Source organism: Thrips palmi, unplaced genomic scaffold, assembly GCF_012932325.1.
Source record: "Thrips palmi isolate BJ-2018 unplaced genomic scaffold, TpBJ-2018v1 HiC_scaffold_12, whole genome shotgun sequence".
Taxonomy (NCBI): domain Eukaryota; kingdom Metazoa; phylum Arthropoda; class Insecta; order Thysanoptera; family Thripidae; genus Thrips; species Thrips palmi.
In genome coordinates this window covers 3,921,492-3,942,076 of record NW_023144623.1, presented here as the reverse complement: position 1 = coordinate 3,942,076, position 20,585 = coordinate 3,921,492, and the positions used below count along the sequence as shown (strand labels likewise).

Below are 20,585 nucleotides of genomic sequence, written 5' to 3'. Positions count from 1 at the left end.
AAAAATATTGAAAAAAGAAAACTTTTTTCTTGTTATTTTTGTTGTTGTTAAAATATCATCTTGATACGAAAAAAAAAATTTCTTCATACAAAAAAAAAAAGGTTGAATCAAAAGCAAATTTTTCTTAAAAAAAAAACTTCGAATTTATAATCCGGAAGTTATTTTTTGGTGCAGGGCGTATAAGATTAACGCCCCTGGAAAGGCGTGGGCCCATTTTGTGTCCTTGGAAGGGGCGTGAATCGGTTTAGTGGACTTTCAGGCAGAATTTTACTGCCCTTCCGTAGGCATTACCTCATTACCTCATTACGCCCTCGAAGCGGGCGTCAAAGACTGTTACGCCCTCAGGGGCGTGGATTTTATGCCTTTGTTTTACCAGTGTATACCCGCGCCACGAGAAGTCGCGATGGTTATCGTAACGATGCACGCCACTGCAAGCCTCGTCGCTTTGACAGGTCATTGGCACCGATATGACGTTTTGACACGCATTACCGTCGCATTACCTGTCTCGGCCCTCGTCCGCTCCCTTCTGCAGGATTGATTCCAAGAGTCGTTTCCGTCGCTCTGTCTCTCTCGCACCTACTCGGGACGCCCCATGAGTGCGAGAGAGACAGAGCGATGACCAGCGACATCTTTCCTTTCCGAGTTTCCCGGCGCCCTTTCCCAGAGGTGCGCGTGCGACACGAGATCGCCGGTCGCTCCCAGCGGGCTGCTTCCGAAACCGAGTCTCGTCTCTCTCTCTCTCTTTCTCTCTCTCTTCTCCTCTCTCTCCCCTCTCCCCCCCTTCCCCTCCCTCTCTCTCTCTCTCTCTCTCTCTCTCACCCTTCGACACGCCCCGTGAGTGCGAGAAAGACGGGAAGCAATGTCGAAAGACACACTGAGAAAACCTTACAAACTATTTTGGGCCTTACAAAGAAAAGTAGTTTGTATAACAAAGTATTTTGGCATACGTAAGCTTACAAAGAAAATACTTCGTAATTTTCAAACTATTTTTTCGTATAACAAAGTATTTTAGTTTGTTATATGTATGCTCAAAATACTTCGTAAGGTTTTAAGAGTGCACACCAACCAGCGTCGGCCACACGAGCCGGACAAAACTAGAACCGGAGAAGTCAGGCAACCCGCCTCGCTTCGCAGAAATACACTCGTCGCTCTGTCTCTCTCGCACTCATGGGACGTTGCACGAGGAGAGAGAGAGAGAAGAGAGAGAGAGGGGAGAGAGAGAGAGAGAGAGAGAGAGACGGGGCGATCGCTCTATATAGCGAGCAAGCAGGGCGAAGCAGGGGCCGGCGGCCACGATATTAGTGTCCGGGAGAGGCGTCCTCCTGGAGAGCTATAAATAACGCGAATCTAGACAGCGCGCACGACGAGATGGTGCGTGGCGAGACGGGGCGGGGCGGGGCGGGGCGGGGCGGGGCAGGGCGAGGCGGGGCGGGGCGGGGCGGGGGGCGGGGGGGTAGGGCGTACCCGGCCGGGGCGTGGGGGGGCCGGGGCCCCTCTTCGGATTCATTTCATCAAGACCCCGCGCACCTGTCCGCCCTCGCGTGACACACGAGACTGGCGGGGTCGTCGCGGCTTCCACTGAAACCGGGCCTCCAGTCCCCACCAAGTGGGCCAGAAGACCGGTGCCGGCGGCCAAAACTCCAGACGCGTTTTGAGCTCCAGAGTCGCAAAATGGGACCCGCACCGAACGTGTGACCCCTTGTGTGACCCCACCAATGGATTGCTCTCCGAACGAGGAATCCATTGGTGGGGTCACACGCTCGGTTCGAGTCCTGCACAGCGACTCTGGAGCTCAAAACGCGTCCGAGATTTCGACCGCCACTGCCAGTCTTCTGGCCCACTGTCGGGCGCCAGTCGCGGCGGGTGCCCGTGGTGCGGCGGTGCCGCTCCGCCAAATATTTCCGCACCGCGCTCTTTGGTCCGCGGTCCGCGCGGCGTCGCCTGAGCCCGCAAAGAGTCACTCTCAGTCGCTCCGTCTCTCTCGCACTCACGGGGCGCCCCGCACAGGTGCGAGAGAGAGACGGAGGCGGCACGGAGCGCCGTTCTTTTCTTCCAGTGCCGCGACGCCGCGCTCCAGCAGGAGTACCGTGACGGACGCGCCGCGCTTCGCACGGGCTGTGGCGCCGGAGCGTGGCGGAGCGTGGCGGAGCGTGGCGCCGGAGAGAGAGAGAGAGGAGAGGAGAGAGAGGGGGGGGGGGAAGGGGGCAAGACCGGGTTCCGTGACCGCGTGCACAGTGCAGCTCCGAGGGGCCCTGCGGGGCCGAGGGGCAGGGCCGTGGGAGGGGCCCAGGACACCCGTTGCTGCAGCTGGTGACAGCTCGCGCAGCGCCAGCTGCAGCTGACTGATTCCGAGTCTCGTCGCTCTGTCTCTCTCGCACGCATGCCGCGTCCCGTGCAGGTGCGACAGAGACAGAGCGACGAAAACGACTCTCGCGGAATCAGTCTGCTGCAGCTGGCGGTGGTGCCCCCACTGTGCTGTTGCAACTCCCCCCCCCCCTTTTACCACCCTCCTTGACCTCCTCGGCCGCCCTCTGACTGTTCTTCTAGTGCCTAAATCGCTCCCCGCGCGACGCGCTACCATCTCGGCCAACTACGGCCAACTAGCTGAGGAATTGGTGGGAGGGTTCGGCACGCTGCCAAAAACTATCATCTCTGGAAAAGGGGGAACAATGCTGTGAATACCCGAGCTGACGCACAGTGGGCAGCAGAAGACCCCTTTCAGTCGGCTTAAAACCGGCTAAAACTCTAGACGCGTTTTGGTCCACAGTCGTAACAGCTCGACCAACGTGTGACCCACAATATGTTCCTCTTCGGAGAGCAAATTGGTGGGTCACACGTTTGGTTACATCCCTTCGACTCAGCTACACGATGTTTTGAAAGCCTGCACCGGTCTTCTGGTGTGCGATGCTCACAGCCACACAAATTCGTTTTAACCTCGCTTGGACGAGATCTCCGAAAGTCCGAAAGGGCCTCCCCCCCCCCTCTAATCCCGGACCTTCCCTACCTTTGGGGATCTTCACCAGAACTCCAGAGCGTAAGGCAACACGGCAAGAGTCCTAAATCCCGCTGTCCGCACCCGCAGGGCCCCGGGAGAAGCGGATCCAGAGGGAAAAGGAAGGGGTGGCCCAACGCGGTTAAGGTCCCTCGCTGGGTCGGGAAACCCAAAGGAACCCCCAATTTGGGCCCCTGCAGGGGAGGGAAAAACCCATTAGCCATCTTCACACAAAAAGCATGGATCCGCGGCCTTTAGGACACGTGTTTTGACCGCCCCGGAGGGCGAGTAGAGAGCTCACAGCCACGTCGACTTCTTCTAGCCTCGCTTGCGAGCGAGCCTCTGCCGAAAGTCCGAAGACCTCCTCCCCCCCCCTTTTCCGTTCCCCTTCCGTTCCCTCGAGCTCGCCGCCAGAATGCTCCAGCAGCGTCATAGGCAACACGGCAAGAGTCCTAAATCCCGCTGTCCCGCACCTGCAGGGATCTCACGGCAGGTGCGGATCCAGAGGGAAAAGGGAGAGGGATGGCCCAATGGGGGTAAGGTTCCGCTCGCTGGGTGGACCGCCGGGAAGGTAGGCAAACCTTCCTACTTGGCCCATGCAGATAGGCAAAAGGCGCTACATTACCCCATCTTCGCACAAAAAGCATGGATCCGCGCCTTTTAGGACACGTGGAGAGAGAGAGAGTTTAGTTTTTAAAATTATTTAGAGAGAGAGAGAGAGAGAGAGAGAGAGAGAGAGAGAGAGAGAGAGAGAGAGAGAGAGAGAGAGAGAGAGAGAGAAAGACGACCAAAAGCCCAAAAAGTTGCTGCTGCTCGAAGAAGCTGAAACCGCCTTCCCCTCTCTTCCCGGTCTTCCCCGCCTCTGACGAACGATTCTCCGGATTCAGTCAGAAGAGCGGTTTGCCGCTCTGTCTCTCTCGCTCGCTTACGGAGAGCCCCGTGAGCGCGACAGAGACAGAGCGACGAAACGACTCTTCTGAATCGCTCAGCCGCGCGAACCGCGCCAGAACGCGTTAAATCAAGCAAATCAAGCGTTCCCAATTGGATCCGTCTATGACCCTTGTTAACTGTCGCCTCTGCCTCGCCCCACCCAGTGGCCCCACCGCCACGCATCATGCGTGATGCCCCCCCCCCCCACTTCCGCGTTCCGTCATCGCTCTGTCTCTCTCGCACCCAAAACCCCAATGGGATGGCCCTTGAGAGCGAGAGAGACAGAGCGACGAAAACGACTCTCGGCGGTATCATAGTATGCAGCGGCAACCCCTTTTAGAGAATCCGGTGGCTGCGGGCTGCGGGCACTCCAGGACATACGCTAGAGTCCCTCGTTATGTCGAGATAATGCAGTCGAGGACTGTAGTCTCTTGCAGTGGCCGATCCGAAACCCGCCGAAGCTGAGTGATGACAACTTACAGGGGAAAATTATTGTGACTCGTTCGCTGCTAATCGTTTTGGCGCGCTCCTGTCTGGGGAAGGGAAGAGGGGGGGGGGCGCTTTTCAACCAAAAGTGAAAGTGTCGCTTAGTGTCGAGTTTGTGTCATGTTGACACGGTAATGACTTCCCAGTTCCCGTTCGGCCGTGCCGTCCTGCTAGTCCTGCTAGTACGTACACTCGCAAACGACCAGCCGTGACCCCTACCCGAACCCGCCTGGTCGCCCGGAGCAGTCGCCTTCGGAAGTTTGAAACTGGACAACTTGTCCCAAGACTAACGGGCTTTTCTTTTAGTTCAGTCGGGCTGCCGGTTTATCAAACATTCGCGACAGAGCTGACGTCACTGTTTGACGCAAACTAATTTTCTGACGCGTGGAGCCGCAGCTTACAGTTGAATTCCCCCCAAAAGTCCAAGCGTAATCCAACCGGGTGGATATTTGACACGGGTGTGCCTCCGCTCAAACTAAAAACGAACTGCAAGTGCGCCGGGGTTTGAAATTGCGCGCCACGCGGACGTGGTCGCCGCTGCACTGGAAAGCGACCGCGCCGACCACTTCACTCCCCGCCGTCTGGCAACCTCGCGCCGCCGCGTGGAACGCACCCAGTCTTATTAGAAACAAAATCAAACCATAACAAAGCGAAATGTATGTCGACGGACATGCTTTCGTTTTTAACTTATTTACCTCTATGTTTTAGACACCCTTGTGATTTTAATTATTCCATGAGTCTGTTTTAACGCTTGCTGTAAAAATGAATGCTTCTGAAACGCGTGTACCGAGCTTTACAAATGAAAGTTTCGAGCTTGTTGAGGATGAGGCTGAGCATCCCTTGGGTGAGTTTCGACGCGCGATTTCTTGACCCCAGCTCGCCCGATTTGGTGGAAACGGTTGGAAAAGTGGTGCGGTGATGCTGGGATTTGCCAGTGTGGTGGCAGGGGCCGCGCGCTTTGCCTGCGGTCCGCTTAACCTCTTCGCGTCCCGCCCGACACCCGCCATGGCATCGGTTTCTCTCCGGGCTTGTTTGGTCCGGAACGGGCGCGCTGCTCCCAGGGCCGAACCGCGAGGCGGTCACGCGGCTTGGTCGCATTTGTGTCGTCGCGGTCCTCGGCCGCTTGCTCCTTGCGCCCCGCGAGGGGACTTGCGTGCCGAGGCTGCGTCGCGGCGTTGAGGTTAAATCGATCCGCCGCCATCGCCACTCCACATCCAGTGGCGCCGTCGCCATGCGACTTGACAGCTGTGACGTACGGCCGTACACTGTACTAGTTTCAAGTTGATTGCGACCACTTTGACGCGTTCTGGGTGTTTTTGGAGGGCAGGTGTTTTCTGTCCTGGTTGTAGTTTCTGTGGTGCCGTCTTAAATGTACCTGTCATATTCCGATACCCACTGACATGTGGGAACTGTCTGGTTTCTCGAAACACTCACATCACTCTCTTTGCCGAGTTCCAGTACGATTGGTTGCGCTCCACCTTGTTGTGCCGACACATGTATCATAATGTTTTCTTTTCTTGTGCGCAGGTGTCTCAGCCCTGGTCAGCCGGCTGAATTGTTCGAGTGCTGGCAGTGATGCTGGCAGCCAAGCGAGTCTGGAGGGCCAGAAGAACGGCCCTGCGGAACAGGGTCCGGAGAAGAACTTCCCATGGCTGACTGCTTTCTCTAAACATTGCCGTTCAGCAATTGGCTCCAAGAGTATGAAACAGTTGGATGATCTTCTTGCCATTTACTTAGAGTAAGTAAACATTTATTTTATTCTCATGTACTTTGTGCATTTTGCCTTAAAGATTTGCTACCGGCAATGATCAGGGTAGCTCAAGTTTACTCACTTATTTCAGAAGTCCATCTTGTATTATTCTGCCAAACTCAAAAAGAGTTACGAACATAATACTTTAATGTGTCCTTCAGTTTGACTTTTTCTGGTCTAAAATCCCTAAGTGGTCTCTTAATTTTTTTTGAAAGCATCAATCAAAGTACAAACTGTTTTCCATCCATGAACACTCCTCCTCACAAGTTCTAAACCAATAGCCAACATAAATTATTATTCAAAGTTCAAACCTGTTATTTGTTTAGAGCACAGGTTTTTCTCCCTAATAATAATAATAATAAAAATAATTCTCAAAGAGATGCATGATTATTACAGACATTACAGACTTTGTAGTTAACTTTCACAAGCTAGAGTAAATTATCCACATTGCTCATAGGAAGCTTTTCCAACATGCGGTAGATAAATAGATCTTTGAAAAATTTTAGTTCTGTATCAGTGGAGCTTTTTAGATGGAACATTGCTCTCTCCCCTCTCCTTTCTTTCCCTTTTCAAACCAATTATTTTATCTCAAAATCCTCATTCCTTTCTCTGCGTTATCATATCTACAGCAAGCACCAAACAAAATTCCATGTCAAATTTTTTTCCCATACTAAATTTTTTTTTTTTTTTGTATTTTGTTTCCTTTTTCATTTTTTTTTTACTGTAAGTTCTGTAGTAGATACTGTTCATCAAAATGTTAGGTCCTCTCATTGTCTTTGGAAATGCTTGTACAATGACATTAAGCAAAGCTTAGCCATGTACAACATTTTCCTGGAGTGGACTTGAAAGTTTGAGAATTTTGATTTATGAATGCTCTCAAACTATCATGTCATACTCTGTGCTCACAGGCATGTGACGGCACACTACCTGGACTGCCACAAGCTGCCCAACAAAGCCGCCAAGTTGAAGCGGAACATCAACGACACTATGATCTTCTTCCATATGCTCTACATGGACATTAGGGAGGTGAGATGATCTTAGCAATATCTCAAGCGCTGGCTTAACTTATTGTAGCACAAAGCAGGAAGTCTATTTGCTCCTAGTTTATAAAAATATGCATTAAGTCTCTCATTGCTCAGTCTGTACCAGCTGCTCATCAATTTCATAGAGCATGATCTGTCTCCATTGCTTTGTTTTGTACCTCTAGGATACTCAACATGGAATCTATCATCTAGTTATAATTACTTCTATGTCTAAACTTTAATGTTTCTGTTTTGCATTTTTCCCTGCAGCCCCTGGAAAATGCCTTTTACTATGATAAGATGACAGAACTTGTGGCTATGTACCTGGACTTGGAAATAACTGCTTCAAGGTAAGAATATCTGTAAATACCTACTAACTTATCTTCTGTGAGAACCGCTTTATAGATGTGTTTCAATTTTCTAGGAGAGGGAAAGACACAGAAAAAACAGTTACCAATAAGCTCTCTACATCTCTGTATACTTTCCTTGGTGAGTTATTTTATTGAAGAGAACTATTGATTAAAAAATAGTCAGTGTCTTTTAAGTTTTTAGAAATTTTTAATATGTCATTTATTTCAGATCATTCAGAAGATCACATACTTGATGCTCTCTTAAAAACCAAACTTATTAATAAGCATTCCAAGAAAGTTTGTGTGCCTCTCCTCAGGAAGATTTTGTCAGAACTAGTGGTAAGAAGACCACTTGCTGAACTGACATATGTGAGATTCCTCCTTTCATTTAAATTGTGGAAGAATGTTGTAGAAGATGTGGAAGAGCGTCGTGCTATCAATAAACTTGCTGCTCAACGTTTGCATCCCCCTCCGGAATATTTCCTGGTGCAGTACTTTTTGCTGATCGTTTCATTGATTTCTTTCGTTGCTGTTTTTTTATCTAATGTACGTGCATGCTCATCTAATTATCTTTTTTGTTGGTAGGATCATGATATAGCCAAGCATAATACAGAAGTATTACCCAGAGTTCCAAAGAACAAGAAAAACTGTACACTTTTTTATCTTGGAGCAAATTTTAGTGTGAAAGGCGCTTGCTATGTAAGATTTATGGAATCCCTCTTCAATTTAGATTTTCTCTTAAATATTCTCTAATGTTCATGTTTTGTTTTTACCTTGTTATTTTTGCAGGCCTTTTTCCGGTACTGTAAAGACACTAACCGCGCTAATGTTTACCGACGCAATATTCCTGTCTCTGAAGAGATTGAAAAACCTTTTCTAATATCCTCACGTTCTTCACACAGAAATAATGATGTAAACTGTCGTTCATCATCTTATTATTGGTAATTTTTAATTACTTGTACTAACTCTACTTATTTTCTTTTGTTAATTTTATAGGCTGAAGAGAGTGGCAGCTGTAGTCTTATCAATGATATCTGGAGTACAATCTCAAATGGTGATTCCAGCAGTAATTTGCTGGGAGAGTCTGATATGTTTAGTGAAGTTCATGAGGAAGAAAGAAATGAAAGTTTGGGTGACGAGGCTTCAAAAAAGGATAAGCCCCATGACAGCCCTGACTCTGGAATAGACACCTCAGATAGAAATCAAAGAAAAGACATTAGAAAGAAGAAGGAACCTGTACCTGTTACTAAATTTGTGATGATCAAGACTGAAAGTGTAGTCGATCCTATACCTGCCTCGAGTCCTGCCAAGGGTGTACAGGACTGTTGTTTGGGGTCTGTGTTCATGATGGAGCAGGTTAACAAGGTGGGAGGAGGGCATGGCCATTCAAAAGCTGATGTATGTGAATCTGAGTTGCCCACCAGTAGTAGGCAGCATTCTGTTCTAGAATCTTTGGTTTACACTCAGCCAGGGTCTGACAATGAAGCTGTTGCTTCCTCCTCAGTCAGCCCTAAAGCAGGCACTGTTCAAACCTCCCACCTTGACACCAATGAGTGTGATTCATCTGTTGAAATTTTGCAATCACGGCAAATTTCTACGGATGTAAGCCTCCCATTACAATTGAAGCCGTCACTGAACATAGACGAAGAATTAAGATCGGACAAAGCTTCCAAAGAAGACCTTCTGCTGTTCACTGGAAGTGATCCAGTTGCAGATGATGGAGGCGGTGTCTTCGAGTCTCCATTCTCAGATTTCAACATGTTCCGTGATGATCTATTCACCTGTCGTAGTTTTGAGGATCAACCGTCAATGATGTATCGACGCACAGATGTGACTGGATCTCTGCCTTTCCAAGGCAGTCCCCTTCTTGAAGAGGATGAGGAAGACTTCAGGAGTTTTAGATGGACTGGTGTGCCAGATTATGCATCAATTCAGAGCACCATCATCAATCAGTCTTCTGGAACAAGCTCAACCTCTGATCTAACATCGTGCTATGGTGGTGTGGAATCCAAAACCACACCAGAGGACAACGAGGAGCCTAAACTGGGACATGACTTAAAGTCTGGAAAGGGATCAACTCAAGGTATGTTGTGGCATAATATTTCATGTGGGGGTAAAGTTTTGCGTGTTCGGTCTGATGTGTTAGCCCGGTACAAGGCTGCTTATGCAGCTCACATTCGTTCCCGGTCTGTACCACCATCTCAAACTGCAGCACAGTCACCAACCATACCACCATCTCAAACTGCAGCAATCTCAGAAACTGTACCACCATCTCAAACTGCAGCACAGTCACCAACCGTACCACCATCTCAAACTGCGGCAATCTCAGAAACTGTACCACCATCTCAAACTGCAGCACTGTCTCAAACCGTACCACCATCTCAAACTGCAGCAATGTCACAAACCATACCACCATCTCAAACTGTAGCACTGTCTCAAACTATTCCACCATCTAAAACTGTGGCAGTGTCTCAAACTGTACCACCATCTCAATCTGTACCCCCATCTTCCAACTCTCTTCCCCCACCACCAATAGCAATATCACATGGTAATGGTAATAATTCATTGTTAGAAGGGTCGGATAATCTTAAGATTCTAGCAGAGGAAGCAGTTCGTGTAAGGGAAGCTTCAGTGGCTGAGGCAAAATGTAAATCCAAATTAGCTGCTAATTTAAATTTACCACTTAAGAAACGTAAATCTTTAGCTTCTGTTCCTGATTTAGCTAGTGTCAATAGTAGGAATGTAAATAGTGAACCATCGTATCCGTCGGCTCCCATGTTGAGCATTGCCCAGGTTCAAGGAGTGAGCAAAAGTGTCATTGTTATGAACAGTCAGTATAGTTGGCCTAGTGGGCGATCCAGCATCCCTACTGCAACCCAAGTGAAGGACAGGGCAACTGCCTCAGCAACTCATGAAGATCCAAGAGACAAACCCATTGATATGAGTTCAAACAAGATAACAGCCAAAACTGATGGGCCAAACTTTGGTAACAAAAGAGCGGATAACATTTCTGATGGAAGTTCACTATGCAAGCTGTGCAAACGTGTTGGTTGTCAAGGTATTTGCCAAAATAGCAAGAATGTGTATGTTCCAAGCAAGTCTTCTGTGAAATGCTGTGGAGTGAAACATTGCAGTGGCTCCTGCAAGAATGTTCCACAAACAGTGCACCACTACACTGTCCAACGAGAAGTTTCAGTGACCAACAAAGTGAAAACAGAGTCGAGTAACAAGCCAAATGGGATTCTCAAAACAAGACCAGGCGTTGTTTTCTGTCAACATTGCAACAATGTGAAATGTGATGGCCGCTGCAAGCTAAACAAAAGCTCAAGCGAAGGGGTGAAGAATCAGAGGGTTCATTTTAACAGCCCTTCCAAGGCTGTTTTGAAATGTTTCCAATGCAAGTCCCCAGGCTGCAATGGAAAGTGTATGACAAGTCATTCACGATGCTCTACTGCAGCACCAAGTAATCGGAAGACAGCACGTTGTGGACTTTGTAAAATTCCCTCTTGTAATGGTCTATGCAAGACAACTGCATCAAAATGCAGCATCTGCTTTTCTGAAAATTGTGAGGGAACATGCTATTTGACTGGGCGTAGCACTAATAACAGCCTATCTACTGTAAATGACTTCAGTGTCTTGAACTCTCATGTGTTTGCTGACAAACAGCCAAAGTGCTTGGTTTGTGCTAAAACCTGTTGTGGAAAATGCAAAAGTGCTTCTGCAACAGGCTTCAAGTATTGCCCATACTGCTTTCCTGATGTTTACAAAGGAACAAGTTTAAGCCACAGTGTTAAATCAATTCTTGGAACAAGTGCAAAGCCCAAACCAGAAGTTGCTCTCAGCACACCTAAAAGAGCAAAAGCCTCTGCTGCAAGTCGCCGCACTAGAAGCTCATCGACATTGCCAAGACAATATACAGCTGCTGCTGGTAGTGATGCCCAGTCCTTCACTGTTGATGATGTGAAACGCCGTAAGAAGTCTGTGCAGAAGCCTGTGGCTAGATAGCACTGCATTGGTTCTGTGGGGTTTGGCCTTTAGCAAAATTATCACCTAATGTGTAGGTAGATGCAAACCGGTACTTAGCTCCAGTTTTGGTTTTGTATAAAAGAGAGTTGTGTATTGTATTTTATTGTTTATAGCCTCCTTTTCCTAGGAGACCCAGAGTTTTATCCTGAAAATGGTGCAATGTCAATATAAGGTATTTCTGTGATCCTCAGTCAAAAACCAGCAAGTTAGTCATATATTTTAGGTGTAGTTTGTTGTTAGACTCAACTTGATGAGTTTTGCTTGGAGAACACAGGGATCTTAGCTTTAAGTAAAGTTAATTTGTATTCTTTTCTTTATTGTTAAGTCAGGGTTTATATTTAAATATTGTGTTGTACATTTTTTTCTTTTCAGTATTCGAATGTTTAATATATGGGTCTTATTTAAAAGACAGGGAGTTGCTGTTAGTTTTGATTTAGTTTCCCTAATATTAGTGATTTTAAAAATGTCTGAAGAAATATCAAACTGCCGTAGAGCCTTTGCTCAGTTGTTGGTTAATGCACTCCCCTTATGGTGGAACTGTGTTAACATAGACTTTATTTAAAGCTTAGTTTCACTGCAGTCTCTTATTTGAAAAATATCCTTTTAACTAACCACAGAGACAGGAGTTTGCAGCTCTTTTTTGCAGTGAAATTAATTTGTCTCTTTTCTATTTCTCAGATATAAAAGATTGATCCAAATGAAAAATATACAGCTCTTTATTAACGGAAGTGTTCTTATAACTACTGCAAGTTTACTTTTTATGCTGTAGGGGAAGTTTTGTCTAGTTGTGGTTCTGTTCAGAAAGTTTTTTGTTTGAATCTTACAAATTGTGGGGTTTGTACGGGGTATTTATAATAATATCAACTGTCTGATGTTGATAATTGAATGTTGTGTAATTCTGTTTAAATTAGATTTTATATAATATATATGAAGCTGTCTTTGAAGTTCCTTATGAGCCAAACAATCATGTCAAAACATCACATTGTTAAAAAAAAAATGTTTCATACAACTTTTTACAAAAAAATTACTGTATGTGGTTGGATCCTGCCAATGGCATTTGGTCTGTACTCTTGATGTTGATATTACCACTTTTGACTCCACTAAGTCTGTGTTCAAATTGTAGCATTGTTAACTTCAAGATCAGTGACAGTCCCTCTAAAGTTGTGACTTGCACTTTGTGATGCTGATTAGGAAAGGTGTTCCTTATGTTATACCATTCCACATTGATCTATACTGATCTCTAAGACGTGTCTACCTCATGTACATGTTTAAGCTGCGAAAGGATGTACAATTGTGTATATTTCATAGTACTCCTTGCTTGAGCTCTCTTCTTCTCGTTGTTAAGAATTATTAAGAAGTGCACAACTATTTTGTAATATGTTTAATACAAGAAGGATTTTGGTTTTGTCTTTCTTGAGCAGATTCTGAGTTAGGGAATTGTCAACCCTAATTTTTTAGTCAGATGACATGATTCATATTTTTCTGTGTCATTGGCTACAGCAAATCAAAAGAATTCCTTCAGAATAACTTCAGGACAAACCTTTCAAAAGAAGCTACATGCTTTTTGTTTTGAAATCAAAATTGAAGCTTTTGAGTTTTTAAAACTTTTGAATTTCATCTCTTTTCATTTGCATCCTAGTAAAGAACAAAACTTCGCTTATTTTCTTGATCTTTGTAATGTTAAAATTATATTTGACCTGCTGCCTGTATCAAATTCTGGGAAGACAGACTCTGCAACATCCTGCACAGTGACATCACCACCAAGAAGATAACATCAAAGTCTAAAGTAGCTTCCTTGTTTTCAAACTAAATATTTAATTCTCTTTGGTTTGGTTAATTTTTTGCGTTTAAATATTTTAAACCACATCAGATGGAACATAAGCTTTTGGTTTGTGTTTAACAAGTTCATTAACTTCAATCAAAATTAAGTTCAGTTACTTCTGCAAAGTTCTCAAATATTCTCCCTTTGTTGCTTATGAATCAAATGACTTCCAAGAAGAGCCTGCCTACGCTTCATCCTTCATCAGCACCAATGCGAAGATTTCATCCTAATTGATAATTGATTCCCATTAAGTTTTGCTTGAATTCATTTGTTGCCTTAATCTATTCCTATTACAAAGCATCAATTCAAATCTTATCCCAGACAATTTTCATCTTTTAAGTCAGTCAAGAATTTGTTGTACATTGGTTTTCATTTTAATTAAGTTAAAGTTGCATTCCTCTTACAATCCAAGTCCTTCTGACAAATTTTCATCATCAGTTCAGAAACCTCCTAACAGTTCTGTATTTCTTCCTTTGGAATCAAATGACCTCAAGAGGATCCTGCCTGCACTTCATCTTTAATCAGCACTTCTATGAAGATAAGCATCCTAACTGATTCTCGTTTCATTTGAACTTCCATTTCTTACCTTATTGCGAAAGTGTCAACTTAATGTAAATTCTCGATAACATTTAAAGTCTCTTGGGCCATGCTAGAATTTATCATTACAGTAAAATTTCTTGAATACAGTTACATTTAAGTTTTTAAAATCTCTTGGGCCATGCAAGAATTTATCATAGATTTTTCTTGAATACAGTTGAGTCTAAGCTTTTAAAATCCAAGTCCTTTTGGCATCATATTTTGATCTTCAATCCATCGTGGGATCAACAATGCTTCATTCAACATCATCAGATCACCTCCTAAGTCGCCGTTCTGCAAGATTGTGGCCGTCCTTGTGTTAGCAATGAAGTGCAAATTATTTAATCATCACTCTTTCTTGTGATTTAACTTTGTTTTAATGTAACATTGACATATAAGAGATTAGAGGTATATATTTTTTTAGCTTTAATTTTTATTGGCTATGAAGAGTTGTTTTGTGGTTTTTTTTTTTTTTTTTTTTTTTTGGCAAAGTTTGATGGCAAGTCTTACTACCTGGGCATTTGTAGACGTCTTTTCTCTTCATTTTATCTTTACTTTGAGGTATAATTTTTAAATTGGGATTAGTATTTTATTGAAATCATAAATCTACTTAAATATGCACACAAGCCACATTTCTTCACTTTTGCCACGGCAAAATGGGCATTGATGTTCATGCAATCTCTGTTTAGAGGTAAGACATCTCAACTACACAGCCTCAATTCTTCTTCTTTTTTGTTTTCTTAGTGATCAGCATCTTTACACAGACAAATGACAGGGTGTTGCGCGTAAATTTAACATTGTTGGATATGGGTTACTTCTGTACAGTTCAGTTAAATCTATACTGTGGAACATTGATGAAGTTCCCACTTGCCTTCTATTTGTACATTGTTATTGTCTTTTCTCTTTTTTTTGGGGGGGGGGGGATTGTGTTTTGGGACGTTCAGCCATAAAAGGTGTATTGGACGGTCCCTGTATTCTGTGATATGAATTTGAATGTCCTTCTGCTCTTTCCTTTGGAGGTCCTATAGTGTGTATGCACATAAGCTTTTTCTTTTTTTACTGTCACTGTGAACTAAAAGGTGTTTTCTTATTGGCAGGTTTACAAAGAAATGCGAGAACAAGTAGGCGACAAAGTGAGCAAGCCACTATTGATTCTACTTGTGGTGGGGTCTTAGCTGATCTTGGTTTAGGATCAACTGCCCTTGAATCAGACCTTGTGGACTTGGGTTTGGACGATCTTGGTCTGGAGAAAGCTTTAAGTGGTGGTTTAGATGAAAACTTGACCGGTGAATTCGATGCATCAAGTGGAGATGATGAAAATATTGTTGATGCTGGCATTGAAGTGGCTCAACCCAGCACGAAAGCTCCCAAACGACCAGCCTCAGGTAAGTTTTCTTCATGATCACAGCCTTGGATAAGCGGAACTCCTTCTTTCTTTTTATAAAATTCACATTGTGTTTTGAAGGAGGGATATATGGTTTACATGACCCATTCATTTTGGTTTTATTTTGCTATGCAGATGTTCGTCGAGGACGACCGCCTAAAAGACGGGGTTCTAATGCAAGTCAACCTACAGCTGTAGCCAGCACCACATCCCCATCAAATCATGGTATGTAAAAAGGTTAAGATCCGGCAATTGATTGTATCTGTGGTTTGACCCATTTTGTTGATTTCCTTTGATTCCCTTTGTTATAGTTGTGGTTCCGAAAAAACCCCGTCACAAAGCCACATCCATATGTGCTATGCCTTTGACCCGGAGCATTGCTGATGCAGTGGGAATTCGACTTCCAGATCCCATTCAGGAGGTGAAAAGCAAGGTAAGTGGTGACATTAATACATCAATCAAAACTTAAATTATTATTCTAATGTTTTTGTGAGACTTACAATTTGGAATGGCTTTTCTTTTTGTTAATAGATGGCGACTATGAGGAAGCAGCAGTCCAAGAAAAGTGTGCTGTGAATTGAAGTGTTTCATCCTAAGAAATGATTTGCTTATCATGCCTGTAAACTTACCTGTGTGAAAAAAATTTACAAAAATAATGAACTTTGTATCTTTTAATGAATGAATTGATCAGCATTGTGCTACATTTTTTAATTTATGTTTTTTTTAAACTGTATTTGAAGAGATTGAATGTACGTACCAACTATACGTACTTTGGAATGAACTCAGTATTAACTGTCATTGTGGCTGCAAGTTGAAACTAAACTTGAACTTGTGTGTGCAAGACCTTGTATTATGAGCTTTCTGGAAGCTCTAGAACTATGCCCACCTTATTTATACTTGCCTTTGAAACCTGTTGCCCTGTCCGTAAGCTGTAAACAATTAATAAAAAAAACCAAAACATTTTTTATACAAAATTTGTCACACTTATTTTCCCTTTGAACTCAATTAATAGACTGAACTGACGAAGAAGGTGAATCGTCGACTGGCACATTCTAACAAAACAGCCTATTCATGTACATCAAGTACTCAGAACCTACTTAACATGAGGCTCCAAAATCAAACGTGTTGGGACTTCCCGTACAACCCAAGCATTTCAACGCGAGAGATAAAAATGTCGTTATTCGCACGACGAGGATGAATAACTGGCCAAGTATTCGCACCACCTCGAAGTTGTGGTCGTATTCACAGTATACCCTGCGGATAAGAAATGCTACTGCTTCACGGTCTTTCCCAGCTACTTGTGTACTTTACGTCAATCAAAAATATTTTGTGCAGTCATTGTCATCAGAGAGAAATTGTTATTATGGCAAAAATTTGGATGTGTCATTGATTTAACACAATCGTCTCATTTGCCGGTGCAGCCGAATTCCTGAAAGGAATCTAAAATTTGACTTGGCTTCTGCCTGTGGAGGTTAAGTCCCCACCTACTTACTCTTTTTGACTGATTTGTCTGATACAATGCACTCTTTATCAAAATAGTATGTCAGTACTATCTGTTTGGTTCCAAGTTATGTGAAGCTTACTTTAAATCCTGGTTTATTCTGCTGGAAACATGCGGGTTTGTACTTCAATTTTGGTCATTTGACATTTCTGCTGTTCAATGCTAGCCCAAGTAAATGGTTAACACTGTCGGAAATTTTTCTGTCTCACAGCGGGCGAAACTAGCTGCTGGATCTGTTCCAGCGGGATCGTTGCCAACAAGTTCATATGTGGTACCTCGGTGCTTTGTTTGCGATGAGCCTATCAAATCTCATCGCTTTAGCACATCACTGTTGGCAGGACGAACTCAATATACTCATTCTCCATTGCCAACCAAAATTGGTGGATACATAGGTGATGAATTTGTAGTTGTTGTCACTCCTCAAGATGCATTATGTAAACATTGTATGGCTCTTATAAACACCATGGACCGTTTAGAGCTTGAGCTTCGTCAGCATCGATACACATTAACGCAACATCTAAAAACTAAATATAAATTAGGTGAGTTGCAAATGATGGATATGTTTAGTGTACTATACATCCCACTTGTCATATTTTTACTCATCGTCCATATTTTCTTTAGATGAACCTACTGCTGTGTCAACTACCAAGAAGTCTGAGGTATGTTTACAAATGTTTTCAAATTAGGTATTTTGTAGTTGATTTAATAAATTATTTTTTTAAAATTTGTGCCCAGAATGCTCATGTGGAGGAAGTCCAAGATGAACCAGAGATAATTGAAGTGTCTGATGAGGAATGGACACCAAATTCCACACCACACAAGAGACAGCGAACTGAGTCTAGTAAACAACACTGTTGCACCATTTGTGGTGCCACTTACACAAACTTAAGTCTTTTCATGGCGCATCTAAGTCGCCACAAGCAAATATCTTCCAAGACCAAGGCTACCTCAGTACCTGTTTTGTCTACAGTGAAGACTTATGTGTCTGAAACTTCTAGTCAAGGATTAAAATTTAAATGTGGGTGTTGTTCAGAATCTTTTCCCACCAAGGAAAGTCTGGCCATTCATATGCAGCAGCACACTGTGACTCAAGCAAAGCCTAAAGCAAATTCTGCTCTTTCTCCAAATGTGAGTAAATCAAATAATGAGAGTACCTTGCTGGAGATTAAGTCTGAACCAGTAGTGCAAACTTCATCATTGTTTGAAGACATTGAAGAGTTGTCTCACCATGAACCTCAAGCTCAAGCTCTCGGATCTGTTGGAGTGTGCACAGAAGAACAGAAAGGAAGAGTTTGTCTGTTAGCATTACTGAATAATGGTGTCTGCTCCGATTTGTCTCACCGAGCTCCAGCCTCAGGCTCACTTCAAAATTCTCCACAGAACTCAAGTGTGCTCAATGAATCAAAAGTGAACGTTTCTGCTGGAGATCAAACCATATCTATTACTGTGTCAATTCCTAGTTGTTTGGATGGAGGGCCAATGATGGAGCAGCAGCTCTCCATCCCTGCTGTGTCTCATCAGTCTAGCAATTCAACTTGTCTCTCATTTCCTGTGACTTTTACCAATTCACCAGTGACCTCTACTTTAGTCAATACTTCATTCTCTGTGATAGATACCCAAATCAACAAACTCCAGGAGAACAATTTGAATACATCAAACCAAAATGCCCTTGAGAACCACTCTTCTAGCTTGCAAAATAATTGCCTAGATTTGCCTGATTTGTGTGATCCATTTCCTGAAGTAGCAAACCAAGTAGCTCAAAACTCTCCTGAACTTGTGACTAAAGGCAACAATAGTAAGAAAGCGTCTCCAGCATGGGGTCGCAAGATTCTAGTAAAAAATATAACTGATCATGCTGTGAGCACTCCCACTTCCATAATGCCTTCAAGTAGGTTAGTTCAAAGTATGGATATGCCGTCCCTTCTAGAAGAAGACATGCTTCCAAACGAAGACAGTAATCAAGAAACATTTCGTTTGGCATCAGGCGAAGTCCGCACGTTCGAGTCTGGAAAAAACACTGAAAGTTTAGGAAGGATTAATACTTCTTCTCAACCTGACTTGACGGGAAGTTTGAACAAAAATGGAACTGATTCTGTTAAAAATATAGCAATTGTCAGTGTTACAAGTGTCCAAGTCAATAAGGATAGCTATGATGAGAATAACATTGTGTCAGATTGGTTCTATGCATCATCTGGCAAGGACATATCTCCTGTTTTAGAAGGCCAGAAAGCAAAGGATATAGATGCACCTGCTGAAGCATCCTGGTTCCCTGAAAGTGATCAAATATCTGTTTCAGAAAAGTTACACAATGAAAAATGCAGTGCTGCGGGGTATTCCACTGACTCTTGCATTTCATCACAGAAGCTAACGACTGAGGGGAGCAAGTTAGCGGACAATTGAAAAGAATTAAATATATTTACATCCTTTGCCTTTGATCGTTTGTGGAGAAAAAATAACTTGTGTCTACTTCTTCAAAAATGACTTTTTCTGACAAGCGCCTCGATTCTTAACTTATTTTTCTTGTGATAGCAGTAAACAGCGTTAACTTCAAAGTTTTGAAGTAGTTATGGAATGTATGCTGAAAAGATTTTGTTTGCTTCTCTGTGGGCACCGCAAGTTTAATGAAAAATGTGTAAGGGAAGCTCGAAGATTTTTATTTTAAGTTGTTGATATTACAAAGTTACCATTTTTTTTTGTAAGTTACTGAAATTGACGCTTCTATCCTCCTCCTTTCCAGCATGTATTTCATGCTATTGTATTTTCTGTCTATTTCAACAAGAGGAGACTGTAATAAGATTGCTGACATCTATCATCTCTCACACCACTAAATTTGTCTTATTCTGGTAGAATACTGTGGATGCAGTCAAAACGCCACTAAAATTTGTAAACCTTACTATTAATGTAGTCCATTTAAGTAATGAACACGTGTGCTTTTCTAGTCTGCATTTCCTGCAAAAAAGAGTAGTCACTTGAATTTAACCCTTTTTAAAAGAGGTTTTAATCTTGAGGTATTATGATTTATAGTACAAATTGTTCAATAAGTCAAGTTATGGAAAGGTCCTGTGTGACACTTAACATTATTGGTGCAACTGTGTGCACAAGGGTGAAAGAAATTAAAGCATTTTCACACATATTGTTGAAACAAAATTCCCGAAGCATACCATATGAAAAGTTAAATAAAAGACCAAGAAGTTACCAAAAACAAGAACATAAAGTAGTTTTCCTACACTGTGAAAGAAATGGGCCCTCGGTTGAACCCTCTAGCTTAGAACAGATTTAAACTGCCCAAAGTGCTCAGAAGCACGGCCTGCTTGCTTAGTCGGGGTTCAAATCCCTGCTGCTAGCTAAAGCGTACTACATTGTCGCAGCAGCGTGTCAAATGGGTGGCCTACCTTGGCGGCGCATGTACGCCACGTGTCTGGGGCCAACGGGGATAGTAAAAGGCGAACTGCCGCTATAGTGCAAAAGAGTCCCGCCGTCGCCTCCTCCCAGAAGGAGAGTGGAGCGTGCCATGGGTGGCCTACGTTGGCGGCGCGGCTAAATGGGAGGCCTACCTTGACGGCGCGGGCCCTGCTACTAGAGGAGCGTCTTTGCCTCGCACAGGCAAAAGAGTTCCCGCCGTCGGCTCCCACCCCCCCTACCCCCCCTCCCAGAAGGAGAGGGGAGTAGGGGCAATCATAAAGGGTTAGCAACCTGACCTGGCTGGTGGCGAACCAGGTCCAACGGGAACGCTGCCGCATGGCCTC

General features: G+C 43.9%; 3 protein-coding genes across 5 annotated transcripts in view; 2 read left to right on the top strand and 1 right to left on the bottom strand.

Moving 5' to 3' along the window:
- The window catches only part of LOC117640020 (golgin subfamily A member 6-like protein 22), a 125,357-nt gene that overhangs the window by 6,498 nt on the left and 98,274 nt on the right, over positions 1 to 20,585 (bottom strand). The window lies entirely within an intron of this gene.
- On the top strand, positions 5,001 to 16,312 carry LOC117640017. Of its 3 annotated transcripts, XM_034376195.1 has the most exons (13): positions 5,007 to 5,252; positions 5,936 to 6,146; positions 7,067 to 7,184; positions 7,451 to 7,530; positions 7,605 to 7,669; positions 7,760 to 8,016; positions 8,116 to 8,229; positions 8,320 to 8,442; positions 8,527 to 9,613; positions 15,052 to 15,339; positions 15,474 to 15,563; positions 15,650 to 15,771; positions 15,870 to 16,312. In XM_034376195.1, exons 1-13 carry the CDS (start codon positions 5,171 to 5,173, stop codon positions 15,912 to 15,914), a joined length of 2,682 nt encoding a protein of 893 aa, XP_034232086.1. In that variant the 5' UTR covers positions 5,007 to 5,170; the 3' UTR covers positions 15,915 to 16,312. The 3 variants fall into 3 exon arrangements, with proteins under 3 accessions (XP_034232084.1, XP_034232086.1, XP_034232085.1); XM_034376193.1 differs by lacking the exons at positions 15,052 to 15,339; positions 15,474 to 15,563; positions 15,650 to 15,771; positions 15,870 to 16,312 and having other exon boundaries at positions 5,001 to 5,252; positions 8,527 to 14,605; XM_034376194.1 differs by lacking the exons at positions 5,007 to 5,252; positions 15,052 to 15,339; positions 15,474 to 15,563; positions 15,650 to 15,771; positions 15,870 to 16,312 and adding an exon at positions 5,504 to 5,660 and having other exon boundaries at positions 8,527 to 14,605.
- LOC117640019 (zinc finger protein 236-like) lies at positions 16,607 to 19,970 on the top strand. The gene is made up of 4 exons (XM_034376197.1): positions 16,607 to 16,956; positions 17,051 to 17,378; positions 17,461 to 17,498; positions 17,575 to 19,970. Exons 1-4 carry the CDS (start codon positions 16,951 to 16,953, stop codon positions 19,237 to 19,239), a joined length of 2,037 nt encoding a protein of 678 aa, XP_034232088.1. The 5' UTR covers positions 16,607 to 16,950; the 3' UTR covers positions 19,240 to 19,970.